At 37.3% G+C, this 24347-nt stretch overlaps 1 protein-coding gene across 3 annotated transcripts in view; it reads right to left on the reverse strand.

The window, feature by feature from the left end:
• The window catches only part of LOC150085771 (small G protein signaling modulator 1-like), a 744108-nt gene that overhangs the window by 196520 nt on the left and 523241 nt on the right, over positions 1 to 24347 (reverse strand). For all 3 annotated transcript variants that reach the window (XM_090374245.1, XM_090374244.1, XM_090374243.1), the window contains exon 19: positions 22896 to 23197. In XM_090374245.1, the coding sequence (XP_090230371.1) occupies positions 22896 to 23197 (302 nt within the window). The remainder of the gene's footprint in view (positions 1 to 22895; positions 23198 to 24347) is intronic.

Below are 24347 nucleotides of genomic sequence, written 5' to 3' on the forward strand. Positions count from 1 at the left end.
GTGTTTTTTTTTTTTTTTTTTGGCTGATGCTGCATAAGCTTGCTTTCTTGCATCAAATGGCTCTACTAATGCTAATGTTAAATGAGTACAATGAACATTGTAAACAGAAATAGAGTGGGCGAGTAAATCAGAATGTCTTATAATGGGGGAGTTTAACTCTCCGGATATTGACTGAAACTTGTGGGTTGGTCACTCGTTGACTAGCAAGAATTTTGTGAATTTATTCGATCACTGTTTACTTCAACAGCAAGTTAGAGTGCCAACTAGAGAGAACAATACTCTTAATCTGATTATCAGCAGTGATTATGCATGCATTAAGAATCTGAAGATAAAGGTCTGAAGACAGGTGGCAGTGGTCACGTGTACTGATGTGGGATTTAATTAAAGATATAACTACCATCAGGGATAAAGGGAAGGATTTTTGCTTTTGTAAAGGTAACAATGGTGGTCTTTGACAGTTTTTAAAGTCTATACAGTGGGACCAACTGAATTTGCTGTTTGCTTCCCATTTGGAATTTGCTGTTAGTAACAACAGCAAATTCTAAATGGGAAGCAATCAAGGGATTAATCTTGGAAGCTACTAGGCTTTTAATACCAACTAAGAAACAAATGTTCAAGGTTTAGGCCTAAATAGATTTCAGATGAACTAATGAGACTTGTGGCAGGAAACAAAAAAGCATGGGATGCATACAGATTATCAGGCAACACAGAAGGGCTATGGGAGATATACAGTGGCGGACAAAAAAAACTGCAGCAGTTGTGAAATTTGCAAATAATGTGTTTTGCAATGCATTGTGGGTTGTAGAAATGTTTGAAATGCATTTGTTAGATGGGATATATATCTCTGTGAATGAAATCCAATTAAAAGACTCCACCTGATATACCTAACTGACATAAATATCTTCCCAAAGGGTAAAATGTGCAATTAATGGAAATATGAGAAATCATGCAAATGGCAATCATGACAACCAAACACATTTTATTGCATTTACGTGTACAAACTGAAATGACAATTAACATAATAGTATTATGTACTGTAAATCAGCAAAATAAGTTCTCAATATTTTGTTGTTCCTCTTCGAGCTGCAATTACAGCCTTGCAGTGATATAGCTTAGAGTTAATTAACTTCTGGATATATACGGTTGCCTAATTTTGTTGTACCACACCCTTACAATGCTCTCCTGTAGCTTAATCTTACTTGTTAACTTCTTCTGAGCAATTTTAGATGACATTATGTACCAGGAATTTTCAATAAGGTTCAAATCAGGTCTGTTGCTGGGTTAGTCCAACGCTGTAATGACAACATTTCTGAGGTATGACTGCACCTTAAGGGAGAAAAACGAGGGAAAACATTGGTGTAAGTATATTTTAAGCCTTGTTTCTCCCTCATTTGTTGGGTCAACAAAGGCTTCTTCTTGGGCTGATAGGCATTGAGACTACATTCTGAAAGCCGTCTTTGGATAGTTCGTGCACTTGTTTCAACACCAGAGGCCATCTCAAAGTCCAGTTTTAGATCAGGAGCACTAGCACGGCAATTAGGAAGGCATAGCTGCTTCAAATATCGATCTTGGGAAGACGTAGTCACTCTCTTACGGCCTGATCCAGGTCTTCTCTTCACATCACCGGTTTCACACTTTAATTTCACCCAGGATATTGTTGACTGGTGGAATTCTATTTTATCAGTGATAGTACGTGTAGAAAGCCCTTCCTGGGTCAGAACAACAGCTGCACTTTTTTTTTCTTTTCTTGGTGTCAACCGAACATATAGAACCATGCTTACACCTCCGCAAAACAGGATACTATTGAGTGTGTATACCCTTCCAACACCATATTTACAGAAATGGCTGATGCAATAGAAGCATTATCTGATGCAATATCTTTGCTTTGTGACAAACAAAATGACTGTAATCAAACAATATCTTATATGTTTCACTAAAAATGTTACTTTTTTTAAGGTGATGCAGTTTTTTTGTCTGCCACTGCAATCTAGTCTATAATCAAGCCACAGAAGAGGTTAAGCGGAAATGCAGATTAAGAGAATTCTTTGGCAAAGGATGAAGTGACAAACAACAGAACTGTTTACTTAGGTAAATTTTAGAAGGAAGGGGATGAATCAGATTTCTCCACTTAATATGGTTGGTTTGACTGTTGATGATCCTGCTCAGGTAGCTGACAAACTGAATGAGTATTTTGCATTTACATTCACACATGGGGAATTTTGTAGGGAAGTGGAGGAACTTTATCACACTCTTAACAGGGAGCTAAATAATTTTGTAATAACTGAGAAGAAAGTGGAGGAGAAATTGTTGAAGTTAAACATTAGAAAGGTGCCCGAGATCTATTCAGTTATATTAAGGGAGGCAGCAAAGGAAGAAAGCAAACACTTAGCCATAATTATGAGAGCACCCTTGGATTGGACTGGACATGTGCAAATGTATCCCCAATTCACAAAGGTGGGCATGAGTGACACGAGTGTGTCACTCATGCCCACCTTTGAGAATTTTAACTTCTGTTCCAGAGAAAATAATGAAGTTATTGGTTAAAGAAGCAATGCAGGATCATCTAGAGAGAAGAATACAGTTAGTGTTCAGATGCAGCATGAGTTTGTTAAGAGGAAATCTTGCTTGACAAATTTTATTGGGTACTACGATGTAGTCTTGGCATCATCAAACAAATTTGATTGGATACTACGATGTAGTCTTGGCATCATCAAACAAATTTGATTGGATACGATGATGTAGTCACAAAGGAACTGAATGCAAAAAATAATTTTAATAATCATATACTTGGATTTCAGTAAAGCTTTTGATACTGTTGCACATGGAAGACTGCTGTAAAAATTGGAGCAGTATGGCATTAAGGACAAGTTGCTGCTATGAATAAAGGGCTAGTTGAGTGAGAGAAGATAGAGAATGGTAATCAATGGACACTACTCTTCATGGCCTAACATTATTAGTGGAGTCCTCCCAGGGTTCGGTGTTGGGCCCATTGTTGTTTTCTTTATTTATCGATGATATTGATTAAGATATATCAAGTTAAAAGTCCAAGTTTGCAGTGATACAAAGGTTGGCTGGGTTGTTAATGACAGTACACTACTGCAACAGGATGTACAAAAGTTGGGCAGATGGGCTGAGAAGTGGCAACTAAAGTTTAACATTGTCAAATGCAAAGCACTGCATATGGGTAATGTAACCCCAGATTAATGTATCAGCTGTGCAGTACCACAGTCAAGGTAGTGGAAATTGAAAAATACTTGGGGGTAATTGTGTAGTCAGATATGAAGTTTTTAGTGTAGTGCAGACAGGGGTCTGCACTACTCTGAAATAGGGTCTTGTCAATGATATGCATAGGGTCTCATGAGTGCATGTCAATGATATGCAAGAACTTTATTAGCAGGGATAAGGGGGTGATTATCCACTTGTATAAGGCAGTGGTCAGGTCACACCATGAGTATTGTATACAGGCCTTATTTTAGGAAGGATGTAGAGCTGCTGGAATGAGTACAGAGAAGGGCAAAGAGATTGGTTGGGGAATAAATGGGGTGCTCTTACCAAGAAAGGCTTAAGTTGTTTTGTCCAGATGTGACTGGACTCTTTCAATAAAAACTCGTGTAACATGGCTGCACTGTGCAAAAATGGTTCAAGGATCATATCCAAGTATTTTGTGTGCTCCCCGGTTGCCAAATAACACCAACATCAATCCCATCAAACAGTTGTGAGATGTGACGGAACACAGCATTTGTCAGCACCTCATTTCATTGCTAAACGCTGAGATACCCTCTAGCCAGCTGGTCCAGGATACCTGAAGACACCTGGTGTCTTTTGGAGTTAATGCCATGATGGGTGCAACCGATTATCATGGTGAAAGGGAGCCATACACACTATTAGGTAGGTGGTCTTAATGTTTTGGCTCATGGGTGCATAATTTTTTTTTTTGCTAAATGAATCCGATTGAATGTGATTCAAAAAACTTGTTCTTTGAATAGCGTTATTCGATAAATAAATTTCTGTCTATTCTTAACAGGGCCATGGCGAGAAGAGTTCACATACTGATTGTGACTGCAAACATACTGAATTAACTTTCGAGGGCAGCCAGGTTTCCAGCTCAACAGTTCAAATGAGTAATTTTTTTCATGGCATCATGTGGATTTGAACCCGCAACCTCCTTACCTGCAGCAGTGCATTTTAAACACCGAACCATGGCCAGTCTCCATGATAATACCAAACTGGTTCTCCAAATATGATTAAGTTAGAGTTAAATAATATTTAACAATGGTTCTGATAACCCAGATGTGCAACTTTCAATCTATGGATTCTGTTTGCAGCTAGTTTCTGTCTGTCTGTAGTTGTAGCAGACTTCTGGCTGATGTAGGGAAACACTTTGGTCTTAGAAATTCACAGCAGAAAGTTGCTGCTCACTAAACTAAGTCTGCATTTACTAAATTTCTTTCTAAAGTTATACTGCTTCTACTATGAGTATATGAAATATTTGGAGTTGTAAACACTTCACTGGATTGTAGCATTGTGTATAAATCACAATGATGGTGCAACCATAGTTCACAGTGGGAATTCTAGCATTTTAATTGGGGTAAATAGGTATCTCAAAAGTTTTAATCATGTAGGTTGGTGTTAGATAATTTTATTATCTCTTATAATAAACATAACTCAAACATAATGGTTTACATAATATACTTAATGTAAACTTGATAGCATAATACATGTAACATACTCTTGAAGGTAGTAATTATTATTGCTGCATAACTGGTCAATTAGAGTAACATTATTATTGCATTTAAGTACATTAGTTTAGTGTAGCATTCCCACAATTATATTAAATTTAAGCAGAAAGCATGCCCCATACTAGAATGGCAAAGAGCAATGGGCTCAAATCAGCAGGACTGCTGATTTGGGCTCAGGGAAGAACTAAGGGGGCGATTCTCTATGAATCATAACCTAAAGAAATGTGCTGCTTGTGCAATGTTCGAACCTTTCTGGAACAGGATATGATACAGCCCAGGTGGATGTCTTTGTGTGCGTGCGATGTAGAGAGCGTGAAGATGTTAGTTGCCAACTCAGAGTAGTTATGAGTCTTTATGAGAGCTTGAGGAACAGAGTGGATATTCTCGAAGGATTTAAATTGGGGGCCCACCCACTCTTAGCTGTCCACATCAATGCCAGAGCTTGCACTTGATCATCAGGCAACACAACAGCAATCCGCAAGGCATTTGTCCCAGAGGAACTAGTTGTTGTCGGTGACTTTATTGTCAAGGAAATGGGAAATATACTGTGCAAAAAGGAGAGGTGGAATAGGACCAGGTTTTGTCTGCCAGGGGAAAAAGTACAGAGAAGGGTATTGAGATTGGTGAGCGTAACAAAGTGTTGCTCTTACCAAGAAAGGCTTAAGTTCTGCAAATTGCAGTGTCTGAAGACTAGACACTTGCGAGGTGATCCGTTTGAACAAGCTCAATGCTAATGGGATTCTTCCTCTTGTCAGATTACACACTTGAGGGGACATAAATTCAAGTTGAGAAAAGACAGTTGAAGAATAGATGTGTAGAAATTTGCCTTTAGCCAGCAGAACAAAAAAATTGTTAGAACAAAATTCTGTCATAGTGGAATTAATAGCTTAAATAAATTCAAGGAAGAACTGGACAAACTTTTAGAGTAAATGGAAATTTTTTTTTTTTTTTTTTTTTTGGCTGATGCTGTGCTTTCTTCCATCATATGCCTCTACTAATACTAATGCTGAAAATTGGAGATACTGTAGAGCAGATATCACCTTTAAAGGGCACAAAAGATGATACTGTTACACACGTTGGCACTAATGATAGTAAGAGTAGATCTGTTGACTTACACAAGTAAAGGACAATGGTGAGGAAAAGTAGCAAATTGGGGTTAGAATTTTGAAAGTGTCTGCAATTCTATCCATTCATGACAGGAGGCTGTATATGATGAGAGTCTTGTCAATCCATTTGGTCCTGGAGAGAATGTGCAAGGGTCATGGGGTAGAATTTTTCTCAGCATGGTCTGTGCTGAGGCAGTGTCAGGAAAAATGTTAGCTTGGGGGAATACACAGATTAATTGATTAACAATAGCCACAGACAGAGGAGAAAGTAATTCTTGCATTGTTTCTATTGGAATGTGCAGCAGCCTAAAAAGCAAGGTGCTCGGATTTCAAGGCCTGCTGGGAGTCATCATGAACCAAGTAATTACATGGGCTGTGCTAGGGTAACTCAGAGTAAGAACAGGTGCATGATACTTGCATGTACACCAATGCTAGAAGTATAGTAAAGAAATCTGAGGAATCTGAAGTGCTGGTCAAGACATCAAATGCAGACATTTTTGGGATTTCAGAGACGTAGTGTCAGTCAGACATAAACAATGCTGAATTTGAATATGGGAAGTACAAAACAGGATAGGAGGGGGGGGGATATGCTCTTAGTTAAGAAGCACATAAAATATAAGACTGTGAATGAATATTGCAATGTACATCTTTGACATGGGTTTACATTGCAATATGGTGTGATGTATGCACTGAGAAAGGAAAAATGAGATTGGAATGTCTTTTAGAATTGACATTAGTAGAGGCATATGATGCAAGAGAGCACTTATACAGCATCAGAAAAAAAAAAAATAACAAAAAAAAAAAAAAAAAAAATTCCCTTTCCATTGAACCCATTCATTTGCTCCAAATGTTTGTCTAGTTCTGCCTTGAATTTATTTAAGCTGTCAACTTCTACGATAGGTGGAAGATTTATTATTATTATTATTATTATTAGCCATAATGTGCAAGAAAGCCTGAGGCTTATGCTGCACCAGCCAAATAAAAAAAAAAAAAAAAAATCCCAGCAATGAATCACCTGCTGGCTAAAAGCAAATTTGCGCATATCTATTCTACAACTGTCTTTCCTCAATTTGAATTTATTTCCTCTCAAATTATTATTCTGAGCAAGAGGAAGAATTCTATCAGCATTGAGCATGCTCAAGCCATTCAAGGCTTTTTCACCTCAATCAGATCACCTCGCAGGTGCCTAGTCTCCAGACACCGTAATTTGCAAAATTTAAGCTTTTCTTCATAAGAGCAACCCTTTGTTCCATTCATTAATCTTGTTGCCCTTCTCTGTACTCATTCCAGAAGCTGCAGATCCTGAAAACGTGGCCTCCAGAGCTGTGTACAGTACTCAAGGTGTGGCCTGACCATTGCCTTATACAAGTGGATAATCACTTCCTTATCCCTGCTAGAAAAATTCCTGTATATCATTGACCATGAGCTACTCTTGCAGACCGTCTGCACTGCTCAGAAAACTTCATATCTGACTGCACAATTACCCCCAGGTCCTTTTTATTCTCTACTACCTTGAGTGTAGTACCACACAGCTGATACGTTATTCTGGGGTTACTGCTACCCTTATGCAGTTCTTTACATTTGTTAATGTTAAACTTTAGTTACTCAGCTTCTCAACCCATCTGCACAACTTTTCTGGATCCTCTTGCAGTAGCATACTGTCATTAGTGTCATTAACAAGCCTGACTACCTTTGTATTGTCTGCAAACTTGGATATTAAGCCATAAGAGCAGAGCATCAATTATCCAGATAATTACATTTTTTTCCAGATAATCAAACATAAAGTAAGATTAAATAAATTTAATCTTACCTTACAATTAAATTAAATAACTAAAATTATTAATTAAATAAAAAAAATTATAAAACATTTTTATGATTTTTATACAAAACAAGAAAATTGGATAGATTTTTAAATGCTCTTGGTTTTTTCAAATTACCGATAATGAGCAGGGACAACCTGTGCCTCCCAGAAGCATTTGCACACATAGCAATTTTAACTCGCTCCTTTCTCATCTTAAAGCCTGGTGCAGGCATTTATTTTAATGGCTAGGGTTTTTCTTGGTAATGTTTCCATAATAAGCCCAACTCATCAACATTATACACATTTTCTTTCTCGTAATTTGCTATAACTGAAGCAAACTTACAAGGACACTGCTGCCGATTTGTCTGCAAAAAGTTTCTCGCAGTGAATATCTAGTTTACGTATATTGCACCTCAGGTTAAAGTTTTTCAGACAATCTGTGCTTGCCTTAAAATCTTCATTACCTCTTAATTTCTGATTAAAATCCAATGCTTTTTCACAACACTGGGCAAGACACTGGTTCACTAAACTTTGTTTCTGAAGAAACCACAAATAAAGTGCACTCTCCAAAGCGGCATTTTCAGATTTCAACATCGTCTTTTTCCAGTTAGATATCCCTTCACTATCCATAATCAATACAAATTCTGTTATAGCATTGGAATTTTTCTTGATATTGATTGTAAATTGTTGAATTCCCCAAATTTATGTTCATGAAAGTCCCAACATAACGTGTACTAAAAAACACTCTTTGGAGAGATTTCCTAAATTTTCACCTTTTCTAATTCTAATTTACATTTTGTTGCAATGTAAAAACTATGCATTTTCTTTTCACTCACATTTTACTGCAAAACAAATGGAGAAAAACATTAAATCGACAGTTTTGGGCTGATATTATTCTCACCAAATTTGGAGTTAAACTAAACTGAAATTCACTCATTGTTGCCAAGAACCGAGCAGTGTGATATTTTTCTAAAGCACATTTTTGAAGGTAACAACCATAAAACAATAAAAACAATGTGCAGTTTTTGGCTTATTGGGCTTTTTGTTTGTGCAATCTGTTATAAACATGTAGTAAACTCGATCTTTTTCTTATTAGAATCAAAATTCAATTTGCAAACGAAATTATTATAACTGGCGCTTACTGTACTACTGTTAATAAAAAACAAAAGCTTTAAAGATCAGCCTTTCAAATTATTCTGGATAACTGATGTTTAGGGTAACTGACTTCTGTATAACCAGCGTTCTACTGTACCTTCATTAGGTCTTATAGGCCTAATGACTCTGATGAGTAGAACAAACAACTGTACAAAGAAACAGAGTACACCAGTAAATCAGAATGTCTTATAATGAAGGATTTTAACTTATCAGATATTGATAAGTTAAAATCAATACTAAATTAAAATCAATATCAAAACTACCATCAAAGGTAAACAGAAGGGTTTTTGCTACCGAAGGTTGACTACAGTGGTCTCAGATAGTTTTTAATTCCATACAGTGGGACAAACTGATGATGTTACCATCAGAAATTTCTAAATGGGAAGCATTCAAGGAATTGATCATAGATGCTACCAGGCTTTTTAATCAACTCAGAAATACTCTTCAAGGTAGAGGCCTAAATGGATGTCAGATGAACTAATGAGACTCATGGCAGAAAATAAAATTTAATGGGATGCATATCGGTCTCTAGCTTTGTTATTTCATAGTATGAGTGCATGTTGTACGTATTCATTTCCATGCTCCACGCATTGGCATGTTGTTGCTCTTAAATTATTTCTCCCTGATTGGAGATTCCACTCTGTGATGGGTGCTGGTACCAAGTACATAGGGTGGTTGTAATTTCTGGTGTTACTGTTGGTCGAGGAACTCTCTGACTACCCTACAGGTGTTCAGGATTGCGATTTTCTGGAGTTCCTTGAAAGTGATCACTGGGAGACCTATTGCTGCTAGGCTGCTATGTAGGGTCTTTGGCACCATACGGTGGTTGACACAATAATTGGGATGGTTGTTACTTTTGCATATGCCACATCTCCTTGACCTCATGTCTCAGGTTCGTGCTTTTTTTTCCTCATGTGTTTTCTGGACATTGCTAGTGTTGGGCACCACTATGTCAATCAGGTAGGTAGCCTTTTCCATCTTGTTCACAAGGGTTATGTCCAGTCTGTTGCGTGGGATGGTCTTATCCATTATTATTATGGCACGGTCCCAGTACAGCTTGCAGGTTGGGATCTCTGGTACTGCCTGGGGCTCATACTTGTAGTATGGTACACTTTCTTTAAACTGGTATTTTCTCGCTAGCTTTTGATGTATTATACTGGCTACCTGGTTGTGTCTATGCGTGTACTCAGTCTGGGTGATCACCTTGCACCCCGTGGTGATGTGTTGGATCATTTCTGAGGCCAGATAGTATTGTCGACATGTGTCATCTTACATTGCGGGCTCCTTTGCAATGTATTTTCTATAGTTTCTGGTGTTGATTACCTGGTCTTGGATGGTCAGCATGAATCCTTCCATCTTGGGGAAGAGCGTCCCTCTTGTGAGCCATGCATTGGAAGCAATGTTATCGATGTGATCTTGATGGAGGTCATTGTAGTGTCTGCCATGGAGTGTCTTCTTTACCCATCTTCCTAGCTTCGTTTCTTGTGCCGTCTGGGCGGGAGTGGGTTCCTTGCTTAGGTTGAGTGGGGTATACCACTAACCTATCTTCCTTATGGCCTGGTGGAGTGCTGCTGTGTTGTTCTTGAAGTAGTCCTTCAGGTTAACTATCGTGTTTTCTGTTGCTCGATGAGGTCTATCTGGACCCTTCCTCCCTCTTTCCAAGCTATTGTTAGTCTCACCACTGCTGACTTTGGGTGGTGTTGGCAGCTCTTGGTCATCACTGTCCTTGTCTTTCATACGATATCCTCTAGCTCAGTGTTAGTCCAATCTATGACCCCAAAGGAGTATATTAGTACTGGAGCTGCATAGGTGTTTATGGCTTTAACAGTGATCCCTCCATTCAATTTTGCTTTCATCAGGCTTTTGAGTCTCTCTGGCGATATTTTTCGATGAGGCACTTCTTGATTTCCTTCTGCAATAACTGGTGAGCCTGCATCATCCCTAGGTATTTGTAGGTTCTACCATAGCTTCGATCTCTTTACTAGTGAGCAGCTGGTAGTTTCGGCCGACTAATTTTTCATGGTGCAGTGCATGGGTCTTGCATTTTTCTAGACCAAATTCCATTCTGATGTCCTTGCAGAATTCTTCGGTGATCCGGAGTAGTTGCTAGAGTTGCTTCTCGGTTGCAGCGTAGAGCTTGATGTCATCCATGTACATCAGGTGGGTGAGGATATACAGGTTCTTTCTTCCTTCTTTGAGGTTATATCCATACTTATCACCATTAAACATGGTGGATAGTGGGTTGAGTGCTAGACAGAACCAGTGGGCTCAGAGCATCTCCCTAAAAGGTTCCTCTTCTGATGGGGTATCCTCTTCATTGGTCTGATTGTGATGTTCTTGACCTTAATGGTGGTACTCTATTTCACCATTGTTGCTCCTAGGAAGTTTGTCACTATCGGATTGACCTTGTAGGTATTCAGGGTCTCTATTATCCAGCTATGAGGTACAAAGTTGAAGGCCTTGCGGTAATCGATGTAGGCAATGTATAAGGTGCGGTACTTCTTGTAGGCTTGCTCCATAACTGCGGCATCTATAGTTAATTGCTCCTTGCATCCTTTACTCCTCTGCTTGCATCTTTCTGCTGTTCAGCCATTTTGTTCTGACTCTCGAAGTGTTCTCATATCTTCTTGGTTATGTAGCTGGTCAGGATCTTGTACATTGTTGGGAGGCAAGTGACTGGCCTGTATTTCGCCGGGTTTCTTGTATCTTCTTTAGGCTTCAGATATGTGACTCCTTCAGTGAGAAACTTCAGGACTGTCGCCGGGTGCCTCATCATTCGAGTGAACTGCTCTGCTAGGTGCTTGTGTGTGCAGGTGAGCTTCTTCTACAAGTAGTTGTGGATGTTTTCATCAATTCCTGAAGTTTGCCAGTTGTTGTGTTCCTGATCGACTTTTATTTCTTCTTGAATCTCCCACTCTCACATCTCTTGTTGTATGTCCTTAGTTTTACTTCCATTCTACTTCTCTCCAGAGGGCTCTGCTGTTAGGTCTTACATCTGTTATAGACGACTGCTGTTATGTCTTACTTGTGTACAGGAAGGGAGGAGGGGTTATGCTGTTAGTTAAGAAACACAAAATCTAAGGAAGTGCATTCAATTGATGTTGGTCGACAATGCAGTGTTGAGTATGTTTGGTGTGAAATAAGCACTGGGAAAGGAAAAAAGATAGTAGGTGTGTGTTATAGACGTAATGAATCTGAGGAGTATAATGAGGAATTGTGCAGAGAAATAGAGTGGGCCAGTAAATCAGAATGTCTTATAATGGGGGATTTTAACTTTCCAGATAGTGACTGGAACTTGTGGGTTGGTCACTCACACACTAGCAAGACCTTTGTGGATTTATTGAATGACTGTTTTCTACAGCAACATGTTTGAGAGACAACCAGAGGGAGTAATATTCTTGATCTGATTATCAGCAGTGATTATTCATGCATTAAGAATTTGCAGATAAAGAAACCACTGGGTGACAGTGACCACAATGTACTGATGTGGGAATTACTTAAAGATGTAACTACCATCAAGGGTAAAGGAAAAGGCTTTTGCTTTCGTAAAGGTGACTACAGAGGTCTCAGACAGTTTTTAAATTCTGTACAGTGGGATCAACTGATGATGTTACCAACGTTGAATTCTGAATGCCTTCAGGGACTTGATTTTGGAGGCTACTAGGCTTTTCATTCCAACTAAGAAATACTGCTCAAGATTTAGGCCTAAATGGATGACAAATGAATTAATGAGGCTCTTGGCAGAGAAGAAAAATATATGGGATGTATATAAACTACAGGTCGACCATCACTAATCCAGCAGCGTTGGGACCCTTGGGGAGCAGATTACTGAGTTTGCCGGATCACCAGTCGTTATTTTAGCACATATATGTTACCCAACAGCTAACCACCTCCTACTACCTTTAACACGTTGACTGCCAAGCTAGTTTAAGAAAAAAATACCCCAGGGGCCAAAAAATATTTAGGAAATAATTTGATTAGTAATTCTAAAAGAAATATTTTAATGTCAGTGTTGTCGGTATTTTCGCCTAAAATACATGAAAAAAAACAAGTCTTTTTTTTTTTATGTCGCATATACATGGCCACATATGTTGGTTACTTTATTTCTTGAGAAGCCGTGTCGGCCACATACATGTGACGCTATTACAGCATACATATGAAGGTCGTTTGTGATTAGTTTACTGCATGTGCAGCGAGTGCTGCAATAAAACTAATTATAATAAAATAAACTCTCAAACAACGCAATAAGTTTGTCAGTGTTAGAGATTTTGTGAAAACAAGTTTGTTACCACGCTGTATTATCCATCATATTGTGTTTTTTTTTTTCCGCAAGTTTGTACAAGTGTGTTGTGAAAAAAAAAAAAAAAAAAATCTAAAAATGAATGACTAAAAGAAAATTACTAAAATAAGAGGAACTGAGAGAAATTGCTGGAATTTACAATTAAACAGAGTTAAACTTCTCACAGACACACCGCTGTCGAGTTTTTTCAGAAGTTTAACTATCTTTTATGAGAATGTACGGTGTTTGCGCTTTACACCACGAGAGGCACTTCCTTTATACGTGAACCATGGTTGGGACTAAATGTGAGCAGGTTATAACAATAAATACAGAAAAACAAGTGGGAATGGCTTGCCAGTGTTCACGAGTTCGTGCCAACAGCTGATGCTGCAACCAACACCACCAAAGCAGTAGCATCAGGTCAGTACACTGACCTGGGAAATTTGAAATTACATTTGCGGAAATTATGCCTGAATTAGCAGTGGAACTGGATTAGTGATGGTTGTATCAGGTGACACAGAAGCCTATGGCAGGTATAAACTAGTCTGTAATCAAGTCACAAAGGAGGTTAGGCAGGCGAAGGCAGATTATAAGATATCTTTGGCAAAAGAAGCAAAGAAAAACAGCAAAGAGTTCTTTACTTATGTAAACTCTAGAAATAAAGGGATTAATCAGATTGGACCACTTAACATAGATCGGTTGACTATTGATGATCATTCTCAGGTAGCCGACAAACTGAATGAGTATTTTGTACCTACATTCACGCATGAGGAGTCATTCAATGAGGGGAGTGCCAGAAGTTTATCATATGCTATCAGGGAGTTAAGTGATTTTGTAATAATTGAGAGCAAAGTGGAGGAGAAATTGTTGAAGTTAAACATAAGGAAGACACCTAGGGTAGATGGGATCTATCCAGTTATATTAATGGAGGCAGCAAAAGAAGTAAGCAAACCCTTAGCCATAATTATGAGAGCTTCCTTGGATTCAGGGGAGGTCCCCATGGACTGGAGGTGTGCAAATGTATCACAAAATCACAAAGGGGGTTCAAAAGGCGACACAAGTAACTACAGACCTGTTAGTTTAACTTCTGTTCCGGGGAAAATAATGGAATCACTTGTTAAAGAAGCATTGCAGGATCATCTCGACAAGACTGCGGTAATAGTTAAGACAAGCATGGGTTTGTTAAAGGGAGGTCTTGTCTGACCAATTTGATTGGATACTATGATGTGGTCACAAAGGAACTGAATGCCAAAAATAATTTTGATATCATATACTTGGATTTCAGGAAAGCTTTTGATACTGTTGCACATGGAAGACTGCTGTACAAATTGGAGAGGTATGGCATTAAGGGTAAGTTGCTAGAATGGATAAAGAGAAGGTTGAGTGGTAATCACTGCTATTTGAGGAGAAATGTTGTTAGTGGAGTTCTCGAGGGTTCGGTGTTGGGCTCGTTGTTTTTTATATTTATCAATGATATTGATAAAGGTATATCGGGCTTAATGTCCAAGTTTGTAGACGATACAAAGGTTGACAGGGTTGTTAATGACAATAAAGACAGTATGCTAGTCCAACTGGATCTAGATAAGTTGGGAAAATGGGCTGAGAAGTGGCAACTGAAGTTTAACATTGACAAATGCAAAGTACTGCAATAACCGAAGAGAAACGCCAACTGTGTGGTACTACACTCAGGGAAGTGGAAAGTGAAAAAGACCTGGGGGTAATTGTGCAGTCAAATATGAAGTTCACTGAGCAGTGCAGACGGGCTGCCAGGGAGGTCATGGAGTGTTGTCAATGATATATATAGGAATTTTGCTAGCAGGGAAAGGGGGGCGATTATCCCATTACAAGGCAATGGTCAGGCCACATTTTAGGAAGGATGTAGAGTTGCTAGAATGAGTACGAAGAAGGGCAACAAGATTGGTGAGGGGAACAAAGGGGTGCTCTTACCAAGAAAGGCTTAAGTTCTGCAAATTGCAGTGCCTGGAGAGTAGGCACCTATGAGGTGATCTCATTGTGTATAAGGCATTGAATGAGTTGAACAAGCTGAATGCTGATGGGATTCTTCCTCTTGCTCAGCCTAAGAACCTGAGGGGGCACAGTTTCAAATTGAGGAAAGATAGCTGTAGAATTGATGTGGAGAAATTTAACTTTAGCCAGCGGGTAGCTGATTGGTGGAATAGGCTTCCATCTTTTGTTGTGGAAGCTAATAGCATAAATAAATTTAAGGCTGAGCTGGACAGGCATTTTAAACAAATGGATGGGTGAAATGGGAGTTTTTTTTTTTTTTTGGTTGATGCTGCATAAGCTTGCTTTCTTGCATTGTATGCCTCTACTAATGCTAATACTTTACTGTTCCAGATATTTCCCCAGAACTCCTCAATCGTCTTCTTCTCGGGTGGTCCATTTCTTGCCTTCTCATCCTCTCGCAGTTTGCTGTAGAAGGCTTTTTGGTGCTCATCAAAGATTCGGTTGTTTATTTTCCTCTGGGAGTTCCCTTCGTATCGGTGTAGTCTCTTGCTGAGTGCGAGGAGGTTCTGCTTCAGTGTTTCCAAGTATTCTCCTATTCTCTGATTTCTGGTCTCATCCTCTCTCTCTCTCTCTCTCTCTCTCTCTCTCTCTCTCTCTCTCTCTCTCTCTCTCGGATGCTCTTCACCTTTCCAATTAATTTCTTACTTCCATTACCCTGTTGGTACTGGGTCAACTGACCTATCTTGACTCTTAATTCTTCTATCCTCTGTGAAATCTTCTTTCCCAAGCTGACTTTTCCTTCTGTTTTCGGTTCTTCTGCTGCTGGTCTCATTTCTTTTCCATTAATCCCAATGGCTACTATGGCAGCACAGTATACGGCTGTGTGGATAGCCTCCAGCATTGCACCATTGTTGTCAAGATAATGTGGCACTGTTTGCCGATTGAGGCGGTCTGTTATTCTCCACAGGATTTTATTTGGCTTCTGCTTAGATATCACATGGGTTCTTGTGGGGTGCATTCCTTCGAATTCTGTTAGGGCCTTTTTCCACTTTTCTTCTTTTCTGGATATCATGACTTCTTCTCTTTCCACTTCAGCTGCTCTGGGTTGTATTTCTTCTTGCTCTTCTTCCTCTGGTCCGTGGTATGCTGTTCCTCCTCTGGTTTCATATTTACCATATTCTTTGTTCTTTGTAATTGATTGCTCACATCCTGCTTGATTTTTTCCAAGATGGCAGGAGCTATTAGGTTCTCTGTGACAGTGGTCCTTCTTTGGTCTGCTAATCGCTGTTTAGTGGCCTTAATATCTGGGAACTGTTCCAACTACTTGGTATGTAGTCGCGACCTGTATATTGTCGTATTGGTCTCTAGCTTAGTTATTTCATAGTATGCTCGCATGATTTACGTATTCACTATGTGCATCTATAATGCGTAATGCTCCACTTCATTATTTGGCATGTTCTTCCTTGCTGGGTGCAAGGACGAACATGCCAAGCACAGTTATTATTATTATTATTAGCCATATGGTGCAAGGAAGCTTGAGAGGCTTATGCTGCACCAATAAAAAAAAAAAAAAAATTCTGAATTACCGAGTGAGAGAGCGAGCGAGAAAAAAACAAGAGTCAGAAGTTGAAGAATGATGATATTCAGCTCAGGATTCTAGGTGTGCCAAGCCCATAGTCACCAGATGTGAGCCCCTGGGGTTTATTGTGTACCACTCCACATAGTTATTAAATGGCATTATATAGACAAGAGTATGTCCAATTTGCATTACCCCATCAAAACATGATATTAAAATTGCCCTTTTCTGGAGACCAGGCACTTCTGGGGTGACCTGTTTAAGGCCTTGAATAGATTGAGTAAGTTGAATGTGAATGGCATTTTTCTTGACGAGACTACACACATGAGGGGCATAAATTTAAGTCGAGGAAGGATGGTTGCAAGACAGATGTGCAGAAGTTTGTCTTCCGCCAGCGGGGCTTCCAGCTGTTATTATGGAAGTGGATGGGTTGAATATATTAAAGGAAGAACTGGACAAATCTTGGAGGTGTGCCAAGGAAGTGTGTGTTTTTTTTTGTTGATGCTATATAATTTTGCTTTTTTTATCATTTGCTACTACTGTACTATTACTACTAAAATTTATTATTACCAAAGTAAAAAAATTGTATGTTAAGTGGAACAGGAGTGGAGATTGTGTAATCAATATGCAGGTAGAATGCGACCTTGGAGGCTTGTTACCTACATACTGAATACACAATTTCTATTCATATGAATGGCTCTGTTTGTCACCCACATTATTAATTTAAAGATAACCATCATTTAAACTGTTATGAAAACACTGTTTAGATAATTCTTTCAGGTAGAGAGCAGTAATTAGAAGTGAGGCAGGACAAAGTCAAGCTGAAGTAGTCAGCTTCCTAAATGTGATTCATAGCATCATAATTAAACTATGGAACTAGTTGTTCCATAGTTGTTCCCCAAGCCAACATGCAAGATAACTGTCCTAGTTTTTAATAACCACTGTTTATTGTACAATGAGGAAAAATTAGACAATACTGTCATTCAAGCCCTCATGCTAGAATAATGCCAGGGTTGAAGGTATAATAGGGATCACTGAATGGAAATTTGCTTAAGAGCTTGTTAGATCTATGTATAATATCTATAAAAGGTTTCATGATAGAGAATTTTAAGCAAAATGACACAACAGAAAAGAGCACATCTGAATTGGCGCCAATAGCATGTTGAGCAGAATCGGGAGCAATGGGCAACTGCTCTTTACTTGTTTCCTCAATGTGTTTTTTCCTGAAGGGAATCTTGACTCCCTCCTGAGAAGCATGGAAAGATTTTGGTTGTTTCATGGTGTAGGCCAGAATATTATCACTGGCTGTACAGATCTCTATATATTACTAAGAGGAACTTTAAAAAAAACTGAAATGAATCTTTGATCCTTATGTTCATCCTTTTGCAAGAGAAAATTAGACCAGACTCTTTTAATGGCTGATATACATGTTTACCTAGGGAACCACAGGAAGTGGTTCACTTGGAAGAACATATATATAGTGAACCACAGGAAGTGGTTCTCTTGGAAGAACATGACTACTCTTCCCAGACTTCAGTCGAACAGAGTATGCCTGTGATGCTCTAGGCAGAAGAGCCTGTCAGAGCCCCTCACAGAAACCAATGCACAAGAAACTGTAGATATTCTTGCCGATTAACAGTCTCATTCTCTGTGAGGAGTATATGCTCATCTATATTAATACCTGTGTAAATTAACTTCTTATTAGGATATATTTTTATGAATTACAGGTGTGCCATTTTTGTCCACGGGCTGACTCATTGACAAATTTTTCTGTAATTTCAGATCAGTTTTTGTGCTGTTAAGACAAATTAAAACAAACAAATATATAGGTTTGTTTTAAACATACACTGGTATTTTCCCATAATATAATAAATAGGTTTTGATATATATATATATATATATATATATATATATATGTGTGTTTGTTTCTTAGCTTTTGGGCATCAATGCAGAAATTAGCAGGGTTCTAGTCCACTAATAATTCATAAATACAGTGGATTCTGGTTATTTGGGCCACCGGTTAATCAGGGTAAATCTTAAAAAACAAACCCAATCTAGAAAATAGCCAGGATTTACTTCGCTTAATTGGGACAACATGCTGTTTAATCGGGGCAGGAGACCACAGCACTGTAGATTATCCTACAATTGTCTCCTATCATATCACGTGGTTCGATCGGATTTCTGGAGGTCACACCCATAAAATAATAAAAAAAATTGGCAGTCACCTGCTTATTGAGCTTTTCTGTTAGTGCAATCTATCATAAACGGATAGTAAACTCAATCTTATTGAATTTGCGATAATATCAACAGCTGGAATTCTGTGGGTTATTATGGTGAAATGCGTTTACACCTCCATGGAATCTTCAATCATATAAAAAAATTAATTTTCATAATCTTCTCTTCATTCCTATATTTAAAGCTTCATAACTTGTTACTCCATTCTCACTTGCGCATATCGTGTTACTTGCAATTTGTGTGTGCCATGTTCTTTGTTATTGATTGCTTCTCTTTTTACTGTTTTAAATTTTAACCCCCATCCACAAATGTCAATGAACAGAAATGGCAACTAGTTAGTATGTACATATTACAGTACGTATTAATTATTCCGACTATCACATACAGCCTTCCGATTATCACGTATATTCTTCCGATTTTCACGTATCATTTAATTTTTTAATTGGTAAGGTAATAAAGGGTAAATTTGTGCTTAATACATCTTTACTTTTATAGCCTATGGATAATATTCCTCCTATTTTTGCTAATTAGAATCGCTGTTTAATAGAATTAAAATTCAATTCACAAACGTGATCACAATGACCGGCGCTTACTACACATCATATAGTGAACGGTACTTTACTATGGTGAGTCCATCGTAACATGATTTGATTGTACAGTGAACCAATTGTAAAGCGGGTGTCCATTGTATTTTTAACTATTTACGTGAAACTTCAGATAATTGGGACAGCCGCTTAATCGGGCCAAAATGCACTAGTCCCGATGTGTCCCAAATAACTGGAATTGACTGTATTTGTGGAAATGGGCATATAAAAATCAATCAACTGTTCAGTCTTTATTTATGTATTTTTTTGATAATGTGATCATAGGCGGTGGGTTTTTTTTTTTTTTTTTTTATATCCAGAGAAACCCACTTTAATGACCAACTCTGTGTAATCCTCCCTACCCAATGATCATATATCAACTACCTCTCTTAATGACCATTTTTTTTTTTCAGGAACCACTTGAAGGCCCACAAGCATTTATCCCCAGGGGCTCACATCTGGTGAGTATGGGCTTGGCACACCCAGGGTCCTGAGCTGGATATCATCATTCTTCTCTTTCTTGGTGATTCCCTTCTACTTTTGACTCTTTCTCTCTCTCTCTCTCTCTTTCAGGGTAACTAGGGAATTTTTTTTGGCTTCCATACACCATATAGCTAATAATAATAATAATAATAATAATAATAATTTGAAAGCGTGTTTACTTACCTTAAGTGAACATCATATTAAATTTGATCATTGGCCATTTTCACAATGAGTTCACTTTACTTAGGAATTTCATCCATAAACAAAGTACCACGCAACAAGAAGAGCAAAGATTATCTTGGGTTCAGAAGGTGAAGTAAAAGTGATTAATGAAAATGAGAAAGGAATATCTGGATGAAAAGTATTAGAAATTTTGAAATGTGAGAAAACTCAATACAATTTTAAAATTTAAGGAATGTGTTTTTAAAATTTGTCAGAAAATGCAAATTGTTAAAAATGCTAGGAAAATTTTTGCAACGTAAACACGATGTTGCCAGAATGGTTCAAAAATGTATTTGAAGAAAATCCCTGTTAGCTTATCAATGATGAAATAAAAGGGAATACAAATCACTTTCCAAGTTGGCAAAGAATTTTTTAGCAACAGCAGAAGCAACAGATGGCTCAATCATTTTCATATCCACCACATTGTTCCATTCAATCAGTGGGTGAAGTAAGCATTGTTAATAGAGTCACTTGTGAGGACTAGAAAGATTATCTTACTTCAATTATTCAGACATACAGCAAGGGACATTCACAACATGGATGAGATCACGTTATTTTTTAGTCTGTTCACAAAATCTCTCATATTCAGTCACAACAATGTAAGGGAGGAAAAGTAGTGAAAGCGCAGTTGGCAATCTTTTCTTCATCAGTGATGAAGGAGAAAAGGAGCTGCCACTGATTACTGAAAAGTCACTTTGACCAAAGTGCACCAAGAATGTTAACTGGAATTAGCTTGCTAGTGTATCATGGCATGCAAATGAAAATGCACTGATAAAATTCATTATTTTCAAAAAATAGTGGATTTCATCAAAGCATTTTCATTTGATTTTGTCATTGCTATCTGATTTTGATGCAAAAATGTGAACATAGAAGAAAAAAGTTCTACTCTTTTTGCAAAACCATACCCATCAGTTAAAACTGAAAAATGCAATTTGCACTTTTTTTTTTCCAAAAAACACAACATGTAGTCTTTTGCCTCTTGACCAAGGAGTTATTATACAAGCCAACGAAAACTTCAGTACTGAAGACAACTGATTCTTCCTTTTTGTGATCACAAATGTGGATGAAGCTTCAAATGCATCTGAACCAATAAACAAAACTACCATACGTAAGTGATGCTCTTTCTTGACTCATATCAGCTTGGAAAGAAGTTTGCACAATGATGGTAAAATTTTGAGGTCTGGATTTGCTGATGCTAAAACAACAAGGATACATTATAGTACTGTATTTTTATTAATTTTTTTCTAATTAGAGAAGCCTAACAAACCCACCAAAGGCACTGATAATAAAAATGGAGGATATGAACATCCGAGACCATCTCAACAAGAAACTTTTACTAGTGTGAATTATGTTCAAAATTTTTGACGCTCTCAATGAATCATCCAGCCTAAGACACTGTAAAAATGGGACACATATAAATGAATTATTTTGTAGGTTGAAGGAAGTTCTAGAAAAGGAAAAAATTACATAGGAAATGTATAAAACAAAGCCAGAATACTCCAGACACATTTTGCCAAGAAACTAATATTAACATGAGCGCTTGACAAGTTTCACAACGATTTAATCTTTTAAATTAAATGCCACAAGATGCATAATTTTATGTACAGTAGTGTATATAGGTCAGAAACAGTCAGATAATAACACTTTACTTATTCAGTGACCACCCATTTTAATCAGGGGTTTATTGAAGAACTACTGATAGTCACTTAACTGTTTCACAAGTCAGTTTCTGGACAGTATGTAGGCGACTTGGGTTGAGTTTTTTCCAAGGAATTTGGAAGTACTGTATTTTGAATATTTAAAAAAAGTGTTTTTTTTTTCTATTCTGACTTTTTTGGCTGAGCATTAGATTGAGAATACTGTCAACAATGAACTGAAAATTAAAAATAAAAAAAAAAGTAAAAAAATATTCTAAAGTGTTTTTTAAAATTGTATATAAATATATACATTTTCAATGCAATATTATTCTCTATGTTTACATATATGTATATATTACCTGATTCAGATTCACAAACGTCTGAACCTGAATTCCAGAGAATGTTATAAATTTTCATAAGCCCACATTGTGAATCTTAGTGAAAAGTTGCATCCTACTACATAAATTTTTGAAACTATCCCAAATATAAAAATGGCTATGATTTTTGTAAACACAGTTAATAAATGGCAGCATGTCCTTACAGAGCTTAAAAACAATATATGCATATATAGATATAATTTATTGATTCTGTTGAAAAAACCTTAAAAATGACTATACACACTTGTGAAATAGTTAATGGAAGTTATACTCACATAGTATGTACCAGTGGTTCTTCTGGTGGCCGCACAATTCCTTTTTTATTAAGACATTTATTTTACTGATAACAATGATAGTTAGGATGGAATTTATATGCATATAACATAGGAATAATAATAAAATCCTAAAGTGATTGTAACAACTGTAACTAATAATAATAAATTACGTAATATAAGATTCTATCCTTGAGTCAGCTGAGAAATGTATATATATTTTTGAGTTTTGTAGAATAATATCATGTCATTCCCTGACCTTTCCATATCCTCCGTATGTGGTGGTCACGGGCTGGAACCTCAGTCTAATCAAGAAGCATGTGCTATGCACTGCTGCTCCTGCCCACCAGGCAACGGAGGTGCCAAAAATTGTCTGGTGGCTGCATTTGAGAACCACTGTTCTATAATATTTCAAGCTAATTATATCAAATACACATTAATAAATATCTAGGAAGACTTACAGAATAAACTCCGCCACTAGAAGATGCAGGAGATATGCAGCTGGATCGGGATTCTGCAGAAAGTTGGCTAACAGCATCCAAGCAATCAGCAGGTGTAAGCTCATCCTTTATGGCATGCATTTCACATAGCTGTGGTTCTGATTTCTTGATTTCTTTCTGAATTTCTTCTTCTTCTTCCTCCTCCTCTTCCTCCACAATATGATTTTCCAACCAAAGACTCTTTTTTTCCATGTGTTCAAGTGGTGGAATTCCAGTAGCGATGTCAAATGAAGGGTTTGTAATGATAATACTCTGACTTTCCACTGTATAAAGCCAATATTATAGATGAGCAGAAGGAAGAGGATTAAAATATAAATTACTTTGTCATAGTAAAAGTTACTTATTATTGTATTGTATTTTATAATTATAATCATATAATTAAGAATTTTCAGAACAGTCATGAAAAGAATATGTTAAACAAATTTATTCTTATATAACAAATTTATCTGAATACTACACCCATCTGTTTTCATTTTATTTTATTTTCTTTCTTCTTCATCATCACCCCCCCGCCCCCAGAAGATATAGCAGTAAAATTTGGCGATGCAACGCATGCAAGAATTTATACTTTGGAGTACTGGAATATTAAGAAATCAAATAGTATATGCCAACAGTATATTCTGTTAAATGATATATAATAAATATCTCTATTGATTAAGTGTTAATAATGAATATTATATAGATAATTAATTCACATGACTTATGAATACAGAAGCAATAATATTCTTTGGCATATAAACAAAAGTTTTACACAAAGCTGGACAACTCCTAGCACTAATAGGTTCATATCAGCATCAATAGTTTCATCCATTTTGATTTTTGCTGCCTTAATTTGCATAATAGTCTCATACTTGAGCTAACCTATCACACTGATAGGCACTATGATTTCCACTATGTCACACTGAAATGAGTAACATGTAATACAAGATCCATTTTATTACACGCTACTCTGATTTTTGATTTTGATTTGGATTTTATTACATGCTACTCATTTCTGTGACATAGTGGAAATGCACAAAGCTCAAACTGAAATGAATAGGATAAAATTGATAATCTTATTCAGGTTGCTGAAAAGCTGAATAGTTATTTTCCACCTACATTCACACGTGAGTAATTTTTTAGGGGAGTGGATGTCAGAAGTTTATCAAACTACCACAGAGTGAAATGATTTTGCAATAACTGAGGGGAAAGTGGAAGAGAAATTGCTGAAGTTAAGCGCAAGAAAAGTACCTGGGCATTTGGGATCTATATTAGTACAGAAAATGGAGATTCTGGGACAATGTATTCTTTTACAAATGCAAAAAACCTCACTTAAAAGCACTCCCCTTCCCTTAAAGTCATTCATTTTCCTAAAATCTACAATAATCAAAAAAATGAAAATTATTATATTTTTTAAGAAATAATTCATTTAAT

The sequence above is a fragment of the Mastigoproctus giganteus genome, chromosome 5, assembly GCF_048544385.1.
Source record: "Mastigoproctus giganteus isolate SK-2022 chromosome 5, ASM4854438v1, whole genome shotgun sequence".
NCBI classification, from domain to species: Eukaryota; Metazoa; Arthropoda; class Arachnida; order Uropygi; family Thelyphonidae; genus Mastigoproctus; species Mastigoproctus giganteus.